Raw genomic sequence first — 15,867 nt, 5'->3', positions numbered from 1 at the left:
AAGACTTTAAAAATATAACAACTATTTTCCAAGTTTTAAAAGGAATATTACAGGTTACAACTTCTTAATTTATGTAATTAATGCTGTACCCTTTGGAACTTGGAGCTTAATTTATTCTGCAATTATTTATATCTAGGTTTTGAGAAGTGGTTCATATCATTCAGTTCAGAACATACGAAGCGTTGCTCGTTTCTCACTCAAGACCCTACGTTCATACTGTGATGTGCCAAATTTAAGAACCATAAACTGTTAACGCACCGTATGTACCGTAACGATGAAAACAAACGAATTAAGTCCTGTGACACAGACTGTAGATGTCGCTGTCAGTTGATTACCATATCTATAGTTTTAGCACACTGCATATTTATCTCTCAAAATAATTCCGAAGTTCACGATGACGAAGTCGCAGGCAAAAACTAGTAAACCTTGTATTTATCGATTAAACTCTTATTTTGGTTTAACCTAACGTTTCGATTACTGCGATCCGAGTAATCGTGCTTACTGGAAGACGAGAAGAAAGTTTTAAAAATTGCTTATTTTAAATCTGCTGTTCACGTCTTATGTATATCTAATAACACTCTGTCAATGAGTCATTTTACCTTGCATACCTCATTTAGTTTGTTTATGACATTATATTTGGCCAAATACGTTTTGCCTCAAAATCACATAAAAAATAAAACTACCATATATAGATAGATATACGGAATATATCTGGAAACGGTTCCACTAGAAATAATTCCATAACATCCGATGAAACTTATAACACCTAATTGAGAAATTACGTCTTCATCTTAGTGTAGTTATTAATATTAGGATTTCCAACCTTAATTTCTAACATAAGGTTGTCGATGTTCATCATCACAAACCTAAAACATTTCTGGAATATCTCATTAAAATAACATAAAATATAACTAAATCTAAAGTTACTATATCCCTAGACTATAATAAACACATCTAAGCTGTAATAAGCGTACATTCACCTTTAATGGAACAAAATATAAATTAATATAACTCACATCGGTGGTTCTAACGAACGTAGGACATGAACGTGGACGTAACGTACCTAGACACTCAATATTTTCCGATTAATATAATTCACGTAATCCTGTAAGTAATATTGATTTCTTTATCCATTAAAATCTTTAATAAAGCTGTTATTATCTCCTATTAGTATTGGGTAACCTTATATTTATTTATCACATTTGTATGTCAGTGTTTAGATTCCTTTCTCAATGTTTACATTGCAATTTTTTGCGATATATTGTTTCATAACACTAATTGACCTTTAATAAGATGTAAATAAACAATAAAAACCTCATGATAAAGTCAATAAACAATTATTTTATACAAAGGAATAGTTATTCAAGGACTTACTTTACTATAAACAATAGACCTTAAATGTGAGAGGTATAAGAAGCATAAAGAAATTCACTATCTCTGATGTCGCTACTACATTGATTTAAAGCACCACACAACATTATAGCTGAAAAATTAAAGTTCTCCCTAGTATAAACAACAAAAAATGTAAAAGAAAAACACACCCTGTGTTTATCTAATCAAGGATTTACAAAGTAGACAAATTTTAAAGTTGTTATTATAAAAATGTTTATAAAAAGATATTAATATAGGTACAAGTATCTAATGAAAATACAAAATATCGCTGTGAAACTGCGGTATAGTCTAATATTATTTTATAAGATATACATTGCGTTCCTATTAACACAATTGTATTTTAATTTCCACGTTATGAAGTAATTCAAAGATATTATATTATAAAATATAATTAATCTAATAATTAAGTGAAACGGTATAATACAGTCTTACTTGAACGATATAATAGCAATATCACAAGGAAAAGAAAACTGTAAAGCTTTAGGCGTTGCATTAAATATTTTATTTAGCGAAGTAAATATTTTTTAAGATTTGTTTTTAATAAAAATAATTTAATTTGACTCTTAAAACTTATTATTATTATTTAAATATATTCTCTTAATTTTTTTGATAAAGTAAGGTTTTTTAATATTAGTCATTGACCTTCTACGTAGCGTAAAATTAATTTTTAATTTTCCTTAAGTTACCTTTTATTTCAACAGCCAACCCTTCCATATTAAAAAATGCCAATCTAGACGTTATTAAAATTATATTTTTCATAGTAACTTATTGATTTTCTAATAAGTTTAACGCTTTAATAGGTTTTGTGAAAATTAAGAACCGATGCGTTTAAATAAACGGGAACTTACTTTAATTTTTTCTATTTTTTTGATAATTCATGTTATTTAGATGATATTTACGTTTATTATGTGTTTGCTTCGTGTTACTTCACACGAATCGTTTACTGATTTTGATTCAACCTACATAGCTACGTTAACACTATAATGTGTTAAAATTTATTAACAAAAAAAGTGGAATCGCTCCGTTATTAGAACGACGATGCAAACTTGAGTTAAGTATACTGAAGTCGTGCTTAAAACATTAATTATCTTTTATATTAATAATTAGTCACGAAAGATTTTATATTTTATATTTTTTGTTTATTAAATGTACTTATTATATTTGAAGCTAAAATTATACGTAGCGTTTTTAATGAAACTTCTTAGTCTTAAAAATATCACGTACATTAGTAGTTCATTAATGCTATGATAAACACATGTTTAATAAATTATTACTTTTTAATACACCAATTTCACTTACAAATAAAAGAAAATTTTTAAAGCGGCACAACATTACTTAAATGTCTTACTTTTTTGAACCAAATAATATTTTTATATACAAATATAACAAACGTTAACATATTAATTTTTATCTTATCTAATACACTGGGTATTGTCTTTATTGACAGCTTACATTCACTGGTACTGCGTAATGAGGCTGTAATAGACGTAACGTAAAATTTTTATCGTCTTTACAAGACTTGTCTTATTTTGTGCATGAGTCAAACTCGACAAAACTAATCTGTTTTGATTAAATGAAAGCTGTTTAAATATTTCTGTTATTACTCTAGATAGTGTTATATAAAACAAGCGTCAATATAATATTGTGATACAATTTTAGTACATAAGTTTTGTTTACAAACTAAAATGTCAACCAAGAGTTCCAAAATGTCAAACAATGTTCATTCGAGAGTTTCAAATATATTTTCTTATAAAATTATTTTCATTTAACCTTAATATTTAATAACGTTTTTATTATTACGAGTCCTGGCCTCCAAGCTTATCTGATTACGCTGAAAAACTGACACCTTTACATTCCAGTGTCTTTTAAGAAAACAATGGGTAACTAATTCTCTACTATTTTGTGAAAAACGTCGTTAACGATAATTTCATAGACGATATAATGTTACAATTAAAATGGACAGACAGTTTGCATGGCGTTAGTAGATTTAAATCTTTTTATATTATCGATTCTTTTTTATACATAAAAGATTAGAAATTATATCTCCATATTACACTTATCACAGGAAATAGTGGTTTATTGCGATAAACAAAGTTTTTTAATTTAATTTTAATAAGATAAATTTGAAAATTCTATGACCTATGTCAATGACCTAACCAAGCAATACGCTTATATGTATTTTCTAATTAATACACATAGCACAACAAAATATAACATCAAACGTCTGTATTCATTGACCGACGCTTTTGTTCTATGTCGGAATTATAATACATTTTCAACAACATTAAATAATTTTTGGTTTAAATCAAAACTATGTTTAATAAACAGTAAATGTTTTTTAGCCACACCCTCGCTGGGCGAATTTAAGAATTGATTTCAAAGAGAGAAAATAGTGTGAACTTTAAGGAAAGTTTTTTGTTTCACGTGATCCATACATATTATAAAACAAAGTCCGTCGCCGCGTCTGTTTGTCTGTCTGTTCGGAATAAATGGAAAAACTACTGCACCGATTAATTATGAAACAGTTATCACCACTCGATAGTGTGATTCTCGAGGAAGGTTTAAGTATATAATTTTTTGTATTTACGTGTTTTTTTTATAAAATACAACTGTTATGCTGAATTTGCTCAGTATTTACAAAATAATGGTGAGAAATAATTATCAATACCTCATATTACGTAAGAACTATTTAATTTCATCGAATTTCAATATTTTCATTCAAATTCAATTCGTTAAAGAATACATCACAATTTTTTTTCATATAAAATATTAGAAGGATAATGACATAGAGTAAGATTTGTGATTTTCATTCAAGGTCACTCTAAGAAATATACGTAAATAATCACGTCATAAATAGAAAAGAAACACAGGCTTAAATTGTCACATATATATATCACACACATGTTTTTTCTTATCTACTCCTTCTATACTTCTTATTTATCATTGAAGGATTATTGAAAATGATGAATTGCTTTGCCATTGTGAAGACGTACATATTCCTATTAGAAACAAGATTGATTTTCGATCAAACTATATTTAATTGAGTTAAAATACGAGTAGTTTACGGAATGACATAAAATTACAATATCGTCAATTGCTTTTATCATAGTCATTGAATATTTGATAAAGATGTGCTTAGACGCTTCAAAGAGTGAAAATTTACTTGAATGATCCATCTACGATTTGCACGTTTAAACTCGTGTGGCAATGAGCGAGGACGCGTTAGCGGGTACATTGCCGGCTGCGCTTTAGTCGCTCTCAATAGTCCGCAGCGACAGACAACACGCGTACAATATAGTTTGTGAAAAATATTTTTTTTTTTAGTTGTTAATAAATTTATATGAATATTTCTAATGGGTGAAGTAAATAAACTGACCTTTCAAGACTTCATGCGAAAGTGTTTTAAAATGGGACTCTTTAAAAGTAAGTAAATTTTATATGTTAGAAATATTTATTCAAGATTAAAAAAAAAATATGAGATTGAATTTTTAAAAGGAGAAGTTTCATTTAAATCGACGATTCCTATAAACAAAATATAGAAAAGCTTTAATATTACCCGTATTTTCATTCAGAGTTTGCGATCATTTTATAAGTTTAGTAAAGATTGTAATCATTTTAAAATAGATTAGTCAGTTTTAAAATATATAAATATATTCAGAAATGCAATGGCTATTTATTTTTAATAACTTGAATGTACATATATTTTCCTTATTAAATACTCCTTTTTAATTTTTATGCGGTTCTCATTTGCGGACCTGAAATGCCGGTTAGTATTTAACGATCAAGAAAACAAGATAAAATTCTTCTTCTAACTAAACAGAACCGACAGATCCTTACTTGTAAAATTTAATAATATAGCAAATGTCAATAAACATGTTAGAAGATAAACTTAATTGTTTAAGCATTTTCGCTGGTTCAGTGAAAATATATTTTTTTTTTATAAAAAGTGTAGGTATTTTTAGAAGTAAAATTATTATACCCTTATAGCTTTCTATGCATATAAAAGTCATTACATCCGGTAACAATTACAACTAGTTGATCACCTCGTTCTATTCGTTTATAAATTCATATTTGTCTTATCTAATTTTATTAAAATGTTAACATTAATTGGTTCGTGGCCATTTATGTAAGGAAAGCATATTTCAAAGTCCGACTAATGTTTTCTTTTGAAGCAATGAAAAAAATGGTTTCAAGTGTTAGATTATTTGTACTTTACGTACTTTCGATAGAATATATAAAATAAACTAATCAGTACTGATAACTATATACCTTTTAAAATGCTGCTAAGAAAACCTTACATATATTTTATACTTTATTCACTAATGTCTGTGTCCATCTAAAAAAATACTCAAATAAAATCTTCAAAGATGGTCTACTCATATTAGTGTCGCGAATACAATAACGTTGCTTGATTAGCGACGTAATATGCGTACATAGTTACGTATCACTGAACAATATAAATATTTCTTGCATTAATAAAGTAACTGTAACATTTAGTTCATTAAATACGTGATTAAATACACATTAACAATCATCAGTCATTGATATTGTTATCTCGTTTCAAATACCTTAATAGATTTTATACAGAAAATTAAAAGAATTCTAAGAAAAAGTAGTATTATAACATTAAATAAATTATAAAAAGCATAAAAATCAATGATAATGTACTCACAGATAATAATTTTTTTTAAGTACGTAAAATAGAAATAAAAAATGCTTAACAAACACATCCTAAATTAAGGAAGTCTTAATATTTTAGTAAAACGACCAAATTCGGGCATCCTTATTTGTTTGTTTTTCCTGTCTCTATAATTGACATGACTTGTTCTTCATACTAGTTCTTTTGTCTATTAAATCCACCCGCTCTAATAACAGGACATTAAACGCATCATTGTCTTCTAACATCCGTGTTAGTTGAAAACCTTCAATAAGAAATTATACTATTTGATAATGAATTAAAATATACAATGCCTCGTTTTATTTTTAAAATACAAGGTCAAACAAGAGATATGAAAGTTGACTATATTTTAATTACATTATAATAATTCACAGATCACTAAAAAGTATAGCTTTATATACATTTAACAATTAAATGAGCTAATATACCGGATCAGCGAGTAATCTTGCAGAAGAAATCGTATCTTACAATATTTGCAATTGCGATTGCAATGCTATGTTTGCACAAACTATACAACTTTATTTGTACAACAGATCTTTATAATCTGCACGCGACCTGCATTAAATATCTAAAAACAACAATATTATTATGAAAACTTCATGACGAACAATGTTTGGATTCAATTCATTACTTCATTACTTCATTACTTCAGACATTGTTTATTCTAATTCAAATGTAAATTAAAGCCTGTCTATGAAATAATTTGATTAATTCAGTATTTATTAACATGAAAACTAGGTTAGTAGATACGAATGTAAAATATACAGACACGTTTTATTAATATTGATAGGTTTTTATATTCATGAAAATCATGTACATATATAAAGGTAAATATTATTTCTAAAAAAGTCTATTACAACTTTACTTCAAAATAATTTGACATAATTTATTATTTATGTAATTCTTTTTATTGTTATTTTTTTTAAACAGGCAGATAAAACATAAAACTATACATTACCCTAAAATTTGCTATATACTATCTTAACTATTCCAAATTTTCAAATATATTTGGACGAATGAGTATCCTGTTGAATATTTATCTTAATTTTCATTATATTATTTGGTTCAACAGGTTGTATGTAATTATTTTGTAACATTGATTTATACAGAATTAAGCACTTTGTATAAAATACAAATACTAGGTATGTCCAACTAAAATATTTTGGGTTCCGTACCGGTTGATAGAAGCGGTTGTAATATTCAATCATCAAACTAATCCACTTAAGAAGTGTACAGAATACGTAAATTGGGAAGTGCTAGTTATTTACATTTATTTTTATAAGTACATCTTTGAAATAGTTTGAGATAATCAGAACCTATTGTTCTAGTGAAAATAATGATATAGATATTAAATGATATTTAGTTTAGAATGAAATTACCGTTTAAGTATACTTTATATATTTATACTTTACATTTCCCAAATTTTATACATGTACATTATTTTATTATACATTATACATTATGTTACATTTCTCAAAAAACGATTGAGACTTAGTTAGAAATAATGACCGTATAATTAAATTACATAAACAATGCAAGAATACTTTTCGCATTAAACACATAAACATTATCTACAGATAATTTTTAACATATTTTATGAATGATTTTTGCAATGTTTTAAAAAAAATCGTTTATACCTAATGCAATATCCGCTCCCTTACCTTGTTTTGGTGCCATTCACCAGCAGTAATCAAACGAACTTTGAAATCACCTTGCTAACTATAGATCATAAAAATTTATATGTTGACGTGTTCAGTTAAAAAGTAACTTTATTCTTAAAATATAACATATTGGCGCATATTCGTGAATAAATGAAAGAAACATATGAGCTATGAAATGATATAATTTAAATTAAATAATTAAGTGATTTTTCGAAAATTTGGATTTGGAATAATCTTAAATTTCACATAAATATCACCTGAAAACAGTTTTAGTGCTAAAGTTTAAAATATCCGTAATTTTCTCGTTTTTTACGTTACAATCAGAATAATCGTTACGAATAAGATAAATAATATATAAAAGATATCGACAATTTTGTTTAGTTTTATTCAAATTTCTATTAATTTAAACTATAATTTATTTATTTTTTGTCTAAGTAAACAATGTAATAACTTAATTAATAAATTTCTAATCTCTTCGTTTCTGTTTACCCAACACTATCGCGCAATAACCTATGATCGCGCGGAACGTTTAATGATAGACAACTATTTAATGTTCACATATTAAAATGTTTAGAAACAATACTTTAACATGTTATAACGTGACTGAATCTTAAAATTGTATACAACTTATTTATTCATAACTCTGTTCTTGAGACGACAAAATGCTAGTAGATTTTTTGAAATTTTTTTTTTTTTTCATTTAATCACATTTCCATCTTTGTTCAACTTGTTTTGGTCTATATTTTTATTGTATTTGCCTGCGGAAATACTGTCGAGAATTACTTACTGTCACTTGGTATTTCAGCTCATGCAAACAAACAAAAAAATCTGAAATATCAAGCAAGTGGCGATACGTTAAAAAATATATATTCTTAATTTTATTACATAAAAGCATTAATTTTATTTAAAGTTTGTAACATTAAAGTTATAGAAGATTGATATATGTTGAACTATAAATAGCACAACACGGTTATCTGGTAGTGAGAACGTTACTGTCCTATGAAATAAAAAAATAAAAAATAAATTGATACCAAATAAATATTTTATTCTTCTGATTCTCTTTTATATTTGTAAAAGTATATCCAATCATATCAAGAATATCGTAGCCATGAAGTCAAAACCATCTACTTTCTTGGTAATTTAAATGTCTAATTTATCCACTAATACTATCGTGAATTGTGACATTAAGGCCATACTTCCTTAAAAGGAAATACGATAAACTCATAGAAAATCTATCCTGTATTACCAAAGGCCACCTTTATATCTATCTCTAAGCTAACATTGTATATGAACTCGTTATCCTCAAACAGTTATTGAAATCTTTTTCGTCATCGATATCAATCCGAGTCAGTTAATGTATTTTTTTATATAAATGATGTCCTTTAACTTTTTCTGAAAATAGTACGACAGATATAAATTTAAGACATTTAAAATTGAAACAATAGCGAATATAAAGAAAACATACATTTAATGTTGGAAGTTTTATCGATATTTTTATTGCAATATTTATGTGTGTTTGAGGGTTATATAATTTTATAGCATCTACCTCAATATGTAATTTATATTATCTGTGAAATACTGACTTTACTATCAAATTTTTATATACGATATGAACTTGGGTTTCATAAAGACTTAAAAATTATTAAATATCATTTTAAAATCTCAACGTTTCTGACATTTAAAAAAAAAACATGTTTTATTTTATTATGTGTATAATTCAATTTAATATGTACGTACGTTATTTAAGTTGTTTTACACTTATCTTAATGATAGTTCATCACGTTCATGAAAAGACAAAGGACTTCTTTAAACTCTTAATACTAATACAACAGGATAATAAAACATACATAATATATTATTTTTAATTACTACAGCAGTTTTATATTTTTCCAAACATTATTTAATTGAAATTCAGCATTTTATTTAAATTAAAACTGACTTTTTAGAGAAAACTTTTAACAGACGTCCTTTAATTATGGAGATAATTTCTTCTTGTGAGTACATGAAATACGGTGGAAAGATATGACGTAATCTTTATTTATTTACAAATAAAAATAAGTAAATAAATAATTTTGAATCTATAACAAATTTATTTTAATATTTTTATGTTAAGTTTTTTATTTGACAGAATGTAGTTTTATTATAGTACAGTTGATGTTTGCTTACATTGTGACCTCAATTATATTACAATGTTATTGTCAAGAGCTCATTTCACATTAAAAAAAACGTTTTCAAGCATGTTGCACTTGAAAAAGGATTTATATAGAATTGTTAACAGTTTTTTTTTTTCTAATGTCAATACTTTTCCAATAGATAAGCAACCTTTGAAAACTGTGTTACAACTTTTCAGACTTATTTAACCGTAAAATTTTATTGATTTTAAATAAACCATTTTAGATATAAAAGCAATAATAGCAGAATTTCCGTATTCAATAGGTACATTAATATCTTGCTGGTTATTCATGATGTATGGCGAAAAAAAACCTACATTATAAAACATAAAAAAACTGTTTTTAGAATGTTTTTAAGTCTGTGTTTAAGTAAGTTCGTATCACATGTCACAGACACACTACTCCATAATTAAACAATACAGTCTTCAGTCTTGTATGGCTAGAGGTCTAACAAAAAACAAAAGATCCATTTTAGACGTGACAAATATCTTATTTGCATTATTATAATCAACCAGTGATTAATGAGGACGTTAAACGCAGATAGAGTCATGGGCAACAACTATTCTTAATAACTGTTATGACCACTATGTTGTTTGTTATTTATTTATTACATTTTTTAAATTGTATTTCTTTACTTTTTTCTATCTGTAAGCTTAATTTTATTCTTTATTTAAACGAGAGAAACGTCACAAAAATAACTTGATACTCAAGAAATCATAGACGCAGACAATGTAATTACTTTTAATGTTGTCATAAATACTTATAATTTCTTTTGTTCTCAATACAGAATGGTTGTAAATTCTTTATGAATGTAAAATTAATAAATATATATGTTATAAGTTGCCATTCTAAATAGTTATGGCTTAAACAACTTATACAAATCGTACATTTATTTTTTTCTCAACAAATTATGTCCTATAGCACACTGATACCTGATTAGAAATGCATGACACCTACCGTTGCAAGATAAATGAATACGGATACGGAAATAAACATCTGCATGCTATGCTAATGTAGGTATTTGGTAAAGTATGTATCAGGGTTACTACCGGTCTTATAGGTTTCGAACGGTATCTAAAATCTCCTCACATTCGTTTTGAACTCAAGGAAACCGATTTGAATTATAAAAGTAAAAGGATAATTCTAATTTTGAGATATATATATACAATTTAAGTCACTATTAGTAAAGTATAGTATAAAAAGTATAAGCAGTCAATTGACTTCTAATTAGTCCATTAAAATTCATTAAAATTACATTGATGATTGAATTTATTTCTAAAAATATATGTAGAAAAACCGACCGTAAGTTTTTTATAGCATTAAAGCAGAGGTTACGTTAGGGATAACATCTCCACAAGTTCTTTTCCATGACCTAGGTTACACGACGATAAGTTGAGTGTGTACTTAAAAGATATGCGAGTGCTTGATGACAACAAAAAGGACATTTCACTTTCCTTATTAAATTAAAATATACTGATTGATAAAAGGAACCCTGTCAATAAATTCAACGGTATATAAATTCATGCTTTATGATTATAATTATGAAAAATTTTAATTGCATGACAAATAGATAAAAATAATTCTGTCATAACATTTGTATCAATGACTGTCGTTGAAAATGATTGTTTCAATGATTTTATTCACCACAGTACCGTGTAAGAGATATAATTTGCATCCAAATATATTTCTACATGTTAAATGTCTTTTGAAGTCCTAAAAATTCATAAAGGATTTTTTTCATATATCAAAACTATACACGAATTAGTGTCTAATAAACTGAATGTTGCAGAATTATATACAAGACAAATATCTGTTCAACTGTATACAATTTTATTAACTATACAATTTTATAACTGTATTCATATGTTATCTATACAAATATCAATTTGTCCAGAGATTTACGTTACTTCGCTTGTAACCAGAACAGTGACCGAGTGGGAATCAATTCCATTGAGCCCATTAGCTTCCGGAGACGTCCCCTAACAGATGCGAGAACTATCATTCACTTATGAAAACTTACTGAATCTATCTAAACTTTATGTGACTAAATATAAAAATATAACATTTCCTTCATTAAATCGGTCATAAACCCAATTTGCCTTTCATATATATTTTAAAGATCGAAGCTTATCCCATTTATCGTATAACCCTGAACTGTGATTTACCTTTCAAGAAGGCTTTTAGGTTATTTCAAAATACGCATTAATACCAAAGACATTTAACACGACGTGTTTATTAACAACAATTTATGTAGCCAACCAAAAGCCCTACATCAGTACGTCTAAATTGGTACAACATAAAATTATAATCTTATTATTTTGTTATTTAAAATATTAATTCAAGGACTCTGAATCTGTATCTTTCAATTTAGATAAGTCATAATTTTAAATACGAATAAATGAACGAATGTTTTGAGAACTACCGTTGCAATAAATTTAATTAATTATTGTGACCTTCAAAAAAAATATAATTTGGCGACAGTCTAAAGAAAATGTTAAGCATATTAAATGCTTTTTCCTTGTTTACCCGGAAATTCCTGCTTAATTACATTAATTTGAAAAAAAAAATAAAAGCAAAAATGAGAATGTACTGCCAATATACTCGTAAATAACTAATTAATTTATAGTATTTGTTAAAAAAATTAATATAATTTTGCTGTAATTTAACCGAAAAATATCACATTTTAAGCTTTTAAATAATAACATCAGTTTTCATTATAAAATTAAATAGTTAGTCACACTTTTATTTTAATATTTACAATTTAGAGTATAACATACCAAGACACAAAAACCTCAAACTTTCTATAGAAGAGACATGTGTAGACTTTTACATAAAAGAATGAGACAATTATTTAACTTCGTCTCATTAATCAATTTAAAAGAATTCGTGCTTTAAATTTTTGTAATCCTTTTTTGCTTGAGTAAACTGAAAAGAATAATTTTTCAATGATTATTCGGTCACACTGCATTCATACTTAATTTATTAAAAATAATCATTGTAAGGAAATATAAAGTATAACCGTTCCTCGCTCTTCCAGTACAACCGAATTGCATTGAAAATTTTCCAACGTCCCTAATCAATTATGTAACATCCTAGTATTTAAATAGTACCCTTAAGTGACGATGACACAAAAGGTGTTAAATTACATACGGCCATTTTAGTTAAATCATCTCCGTCCCGCGTAGATAGCACGACGTAGAAACTAATTTAATGGGTCACTGCTTAGGGTTATGACACTTATTGATGATGAATGAAGCGAAACCTTTTAGCAGATTATCTTTGTTTTCGTAAATTTTTTGTACAGGGAAAATTCGGCGATTAACCAAACCAAATTAAATGTTTTTACCTTTGCTAAAATAGAGATTACCTTCCTATAAGGAAATAGTTTTTAATGTTTTCGGTTAAATAGTTCTTATATTCTTAAATATTACAATTAGTATCAATATATACACATAACAGTGTTTAAGAAATATCGTAATTGAAATATGAGAAACTATTTGTAAGCTATAGAAAGCAGGTCAAAGTCAGGATTACGTTAATGCCCTTGGTCATTTGAATTGTATAGCAAATATAATTTAATGTTACGAACTTAAACCACTGTTTTAAATATAAAAAATAGAGCAATTATTATGACTTAATGTGAGTGCACGTATCGTAATAGACATACAATAATATCGTGATGAGATAACTATCATTTATTTAACACGATCCTTTATCATATAAGTGTGTTGATAAAGATATCTGAGATTTTTGGAGTGCACAATTGTAATGAAACTACGTTTTTTGTACGCGGTTTCATTATTATAATTTACATTTTGACGATTACTTTACAGCAAGCGTAATCACGGGTAGGCGAGATGAAATTATCTGTCAGTTAGTCTTGTTATATGTCATCTACACCCAAAAAAATTTTATAATGTACTAATAAAAAGTAGCGTAGCCGAATGACATACTTTCATTTTAAATGTGTTGATAACATTTATCTTTATTCGTTGTTAAAATTTATGTTTTTATATTCATGGATGATAAAAAAGAAATAAAGACACAAACAAAACAAAAGTCTCCTATTTTTCCTGGTATTAAGTAAGACATTTCGCAGAGTGCATATTCTTTAATCTGCAACTTAAAAAAGACACAATTATATGAGAAACAAGGTGATTCAAATCTGGGAACATTGTTAAACTTAATCGGTTTGAACTTTTGTAACCCACGCCGCCCTTCAGGGCTGTTAACAGCAATAAAGAAATAAAAAGGAAACGAATAAATTAACAATCGTGGAGATTATTGGGAGCTCAAAGTTTTTGGAAAAAAAGTGAAAACAAATCCTACATATAAAACAATCAGATATTTATTAATTAATGAAGTAAAACATGCACAAACTTATTTGATTATTACGGATTGACCGCTCAAAAGAAAGTTCAAGTTCTTATCACATCCGTCACATAAAGCAAAATCTCAACTTCCATTTGACCTTTGACATATGTTCTCTTTAAAATACATACGTATGTAAATAATCAATAGTTAGCCTATATACAACATTTTATCAATTCAATATTAACTAAATATTTCCAGCTACTTTTACGATGCAAAGAAAAAAAAATCTATGTTGTATTTAAATTCCTATCAAGATGTAATAGTAATAAGAAAAAGAAAATTAAAAAAATTTATGTTCTCCTTTAACAATATTCACATAGGTACAGTTATACAAATTTAACATAAATTGATGAATTCGTTGTAACCTTTTAATTATTTTTTTTAATTTCTAAAATGTAACCCGACACAAGATTTAATTGTAAAAACAAATGTCTATTAGTTTCTCAGCACTTTTAATCAAAGACAGCATAGCTCTATACTAAATTTCATTGAATCCGTCTCGTGTTAACTAGTAACAAACTCAAACACCTGTACAAACTTAAACATATACATATATTTTTATTTTTCTAAAAATTCTACTTTACATATTTATAAAATAGTTTAAAAAAATAATTAGCAGTCCATAAACGATTTAGTCTAACGTACATATATGTACGTATGTATTTATTTGTCATATCCTAATTTTAGCTAAGCATTGATGTCAGTATATCTCGGTTGCTAGATAAAATGTATTTTATATTTTAAAGAGGTTCAAACTAAATACGACTTCAATTTGGTGATTGTCCATCATTTTCTTAAAGGCTAAATCATGTTAAAATCCAGAAAGTACTCATGAAGGAACGGCAACGATTCCTCTACCTTGGAAGCACACTAAAAATAATGATAATGCTACATCGGGAGTTGTTTCAGTGATTATAGAAGTGGAAAGGGAAACATACTTTGACTTTTAATCTAATTGGAAAATAATACATTTCAACACTGAGTAAAAATGTAGCATTAAACGACACAGTAAAATGTTCTGTTTCAACCGTAACCATACATATAATTTGTTACAATAATCACTTAAAATAATTACTATATTTAATTCATTTTGAATACTGAGTGTTTAAAATTAAATTTTAATTAATGCTATAAATTTTAAAATCATTTATTATAAAAGGTTAATTGAAAATTTTACTATTTTCCCTAGCAATAAAATAAATCTCAATATTTATTTTGGGATATTTTGCAGCCATTATGTCCATATCCGAAAAGAAGACTTTCTCGGCTTTACTTTTATTTTCATTGAAAAATATTTAAATTAATATTTTATGCGGTTACTCTATTATAACTGACAATATTATAGTTAGTCTGTGTCCCAAACAAAGAATGAACGCCGATCACATACCTAGTAGGTATTTTTCATATTTGGATCATGCAACACCGATTACTTATTGCTAATATCAATTAATGCATAGTTTATTTAAATAAACGGGACAGAAATTACACAAATTAAATAAAGATCATATAAATTGTATAATGAATACACAACAAACGAAATTAACATTACATACCTTCATCTATCAGCCACATGCGTGGTCGTTTGTTATTG

The 15,867-nt window shown here is 26.7% G+C and overlaps 1 protein-coding gene across 2 annotated transcripts in view; it reads left to right on the top strand.

The window, feature by feature from the left end:
* The window catches only part of LOC116769676 (organic cation transporter protein-like), a 39,822-nt gene that overhangs the window by 14,613 nt on the left and 9,342 nt on the right, over positions 1 to 15,867 (top strand). The window contains exon 1 of one of the 2 annotated variants that reach the window (XM_032660836.2): positions 4,599 to 4,815. The exons of the other annotated variant lie outside the window; for it this stretch is intronic. Within the exon in view, the coding sequence (XP_032516727.1) occupies positions 4,746 to 4,815 (70 nt within the window). The 5' untranslated portion in view covers positions 4,599 to 4,745. Of the gene's footprint in view, positions 1 to 4,598; positions 4,816 to 15,867 lie in introns of those variants that run through there. 2 annotated transcript variants of the gene reach the window in all.

This window comes from Danaus plexippus, chromosome 14, assembly GCF_018135715.1.
Source record: "Danaus plexippus chromosome 14, MEX_DaPlex, whole genome shotgun sequence".
Classification (NCBI taxonomy): Eukaryota; Metazoa; Arthropoda; class Insecta; order Lepidoptera; family Nymphalidae; genus Danaus; species Danaus plexippus.
This window is presented reverse-complemented; position numbering and strand designations above follow the sequence as displayed.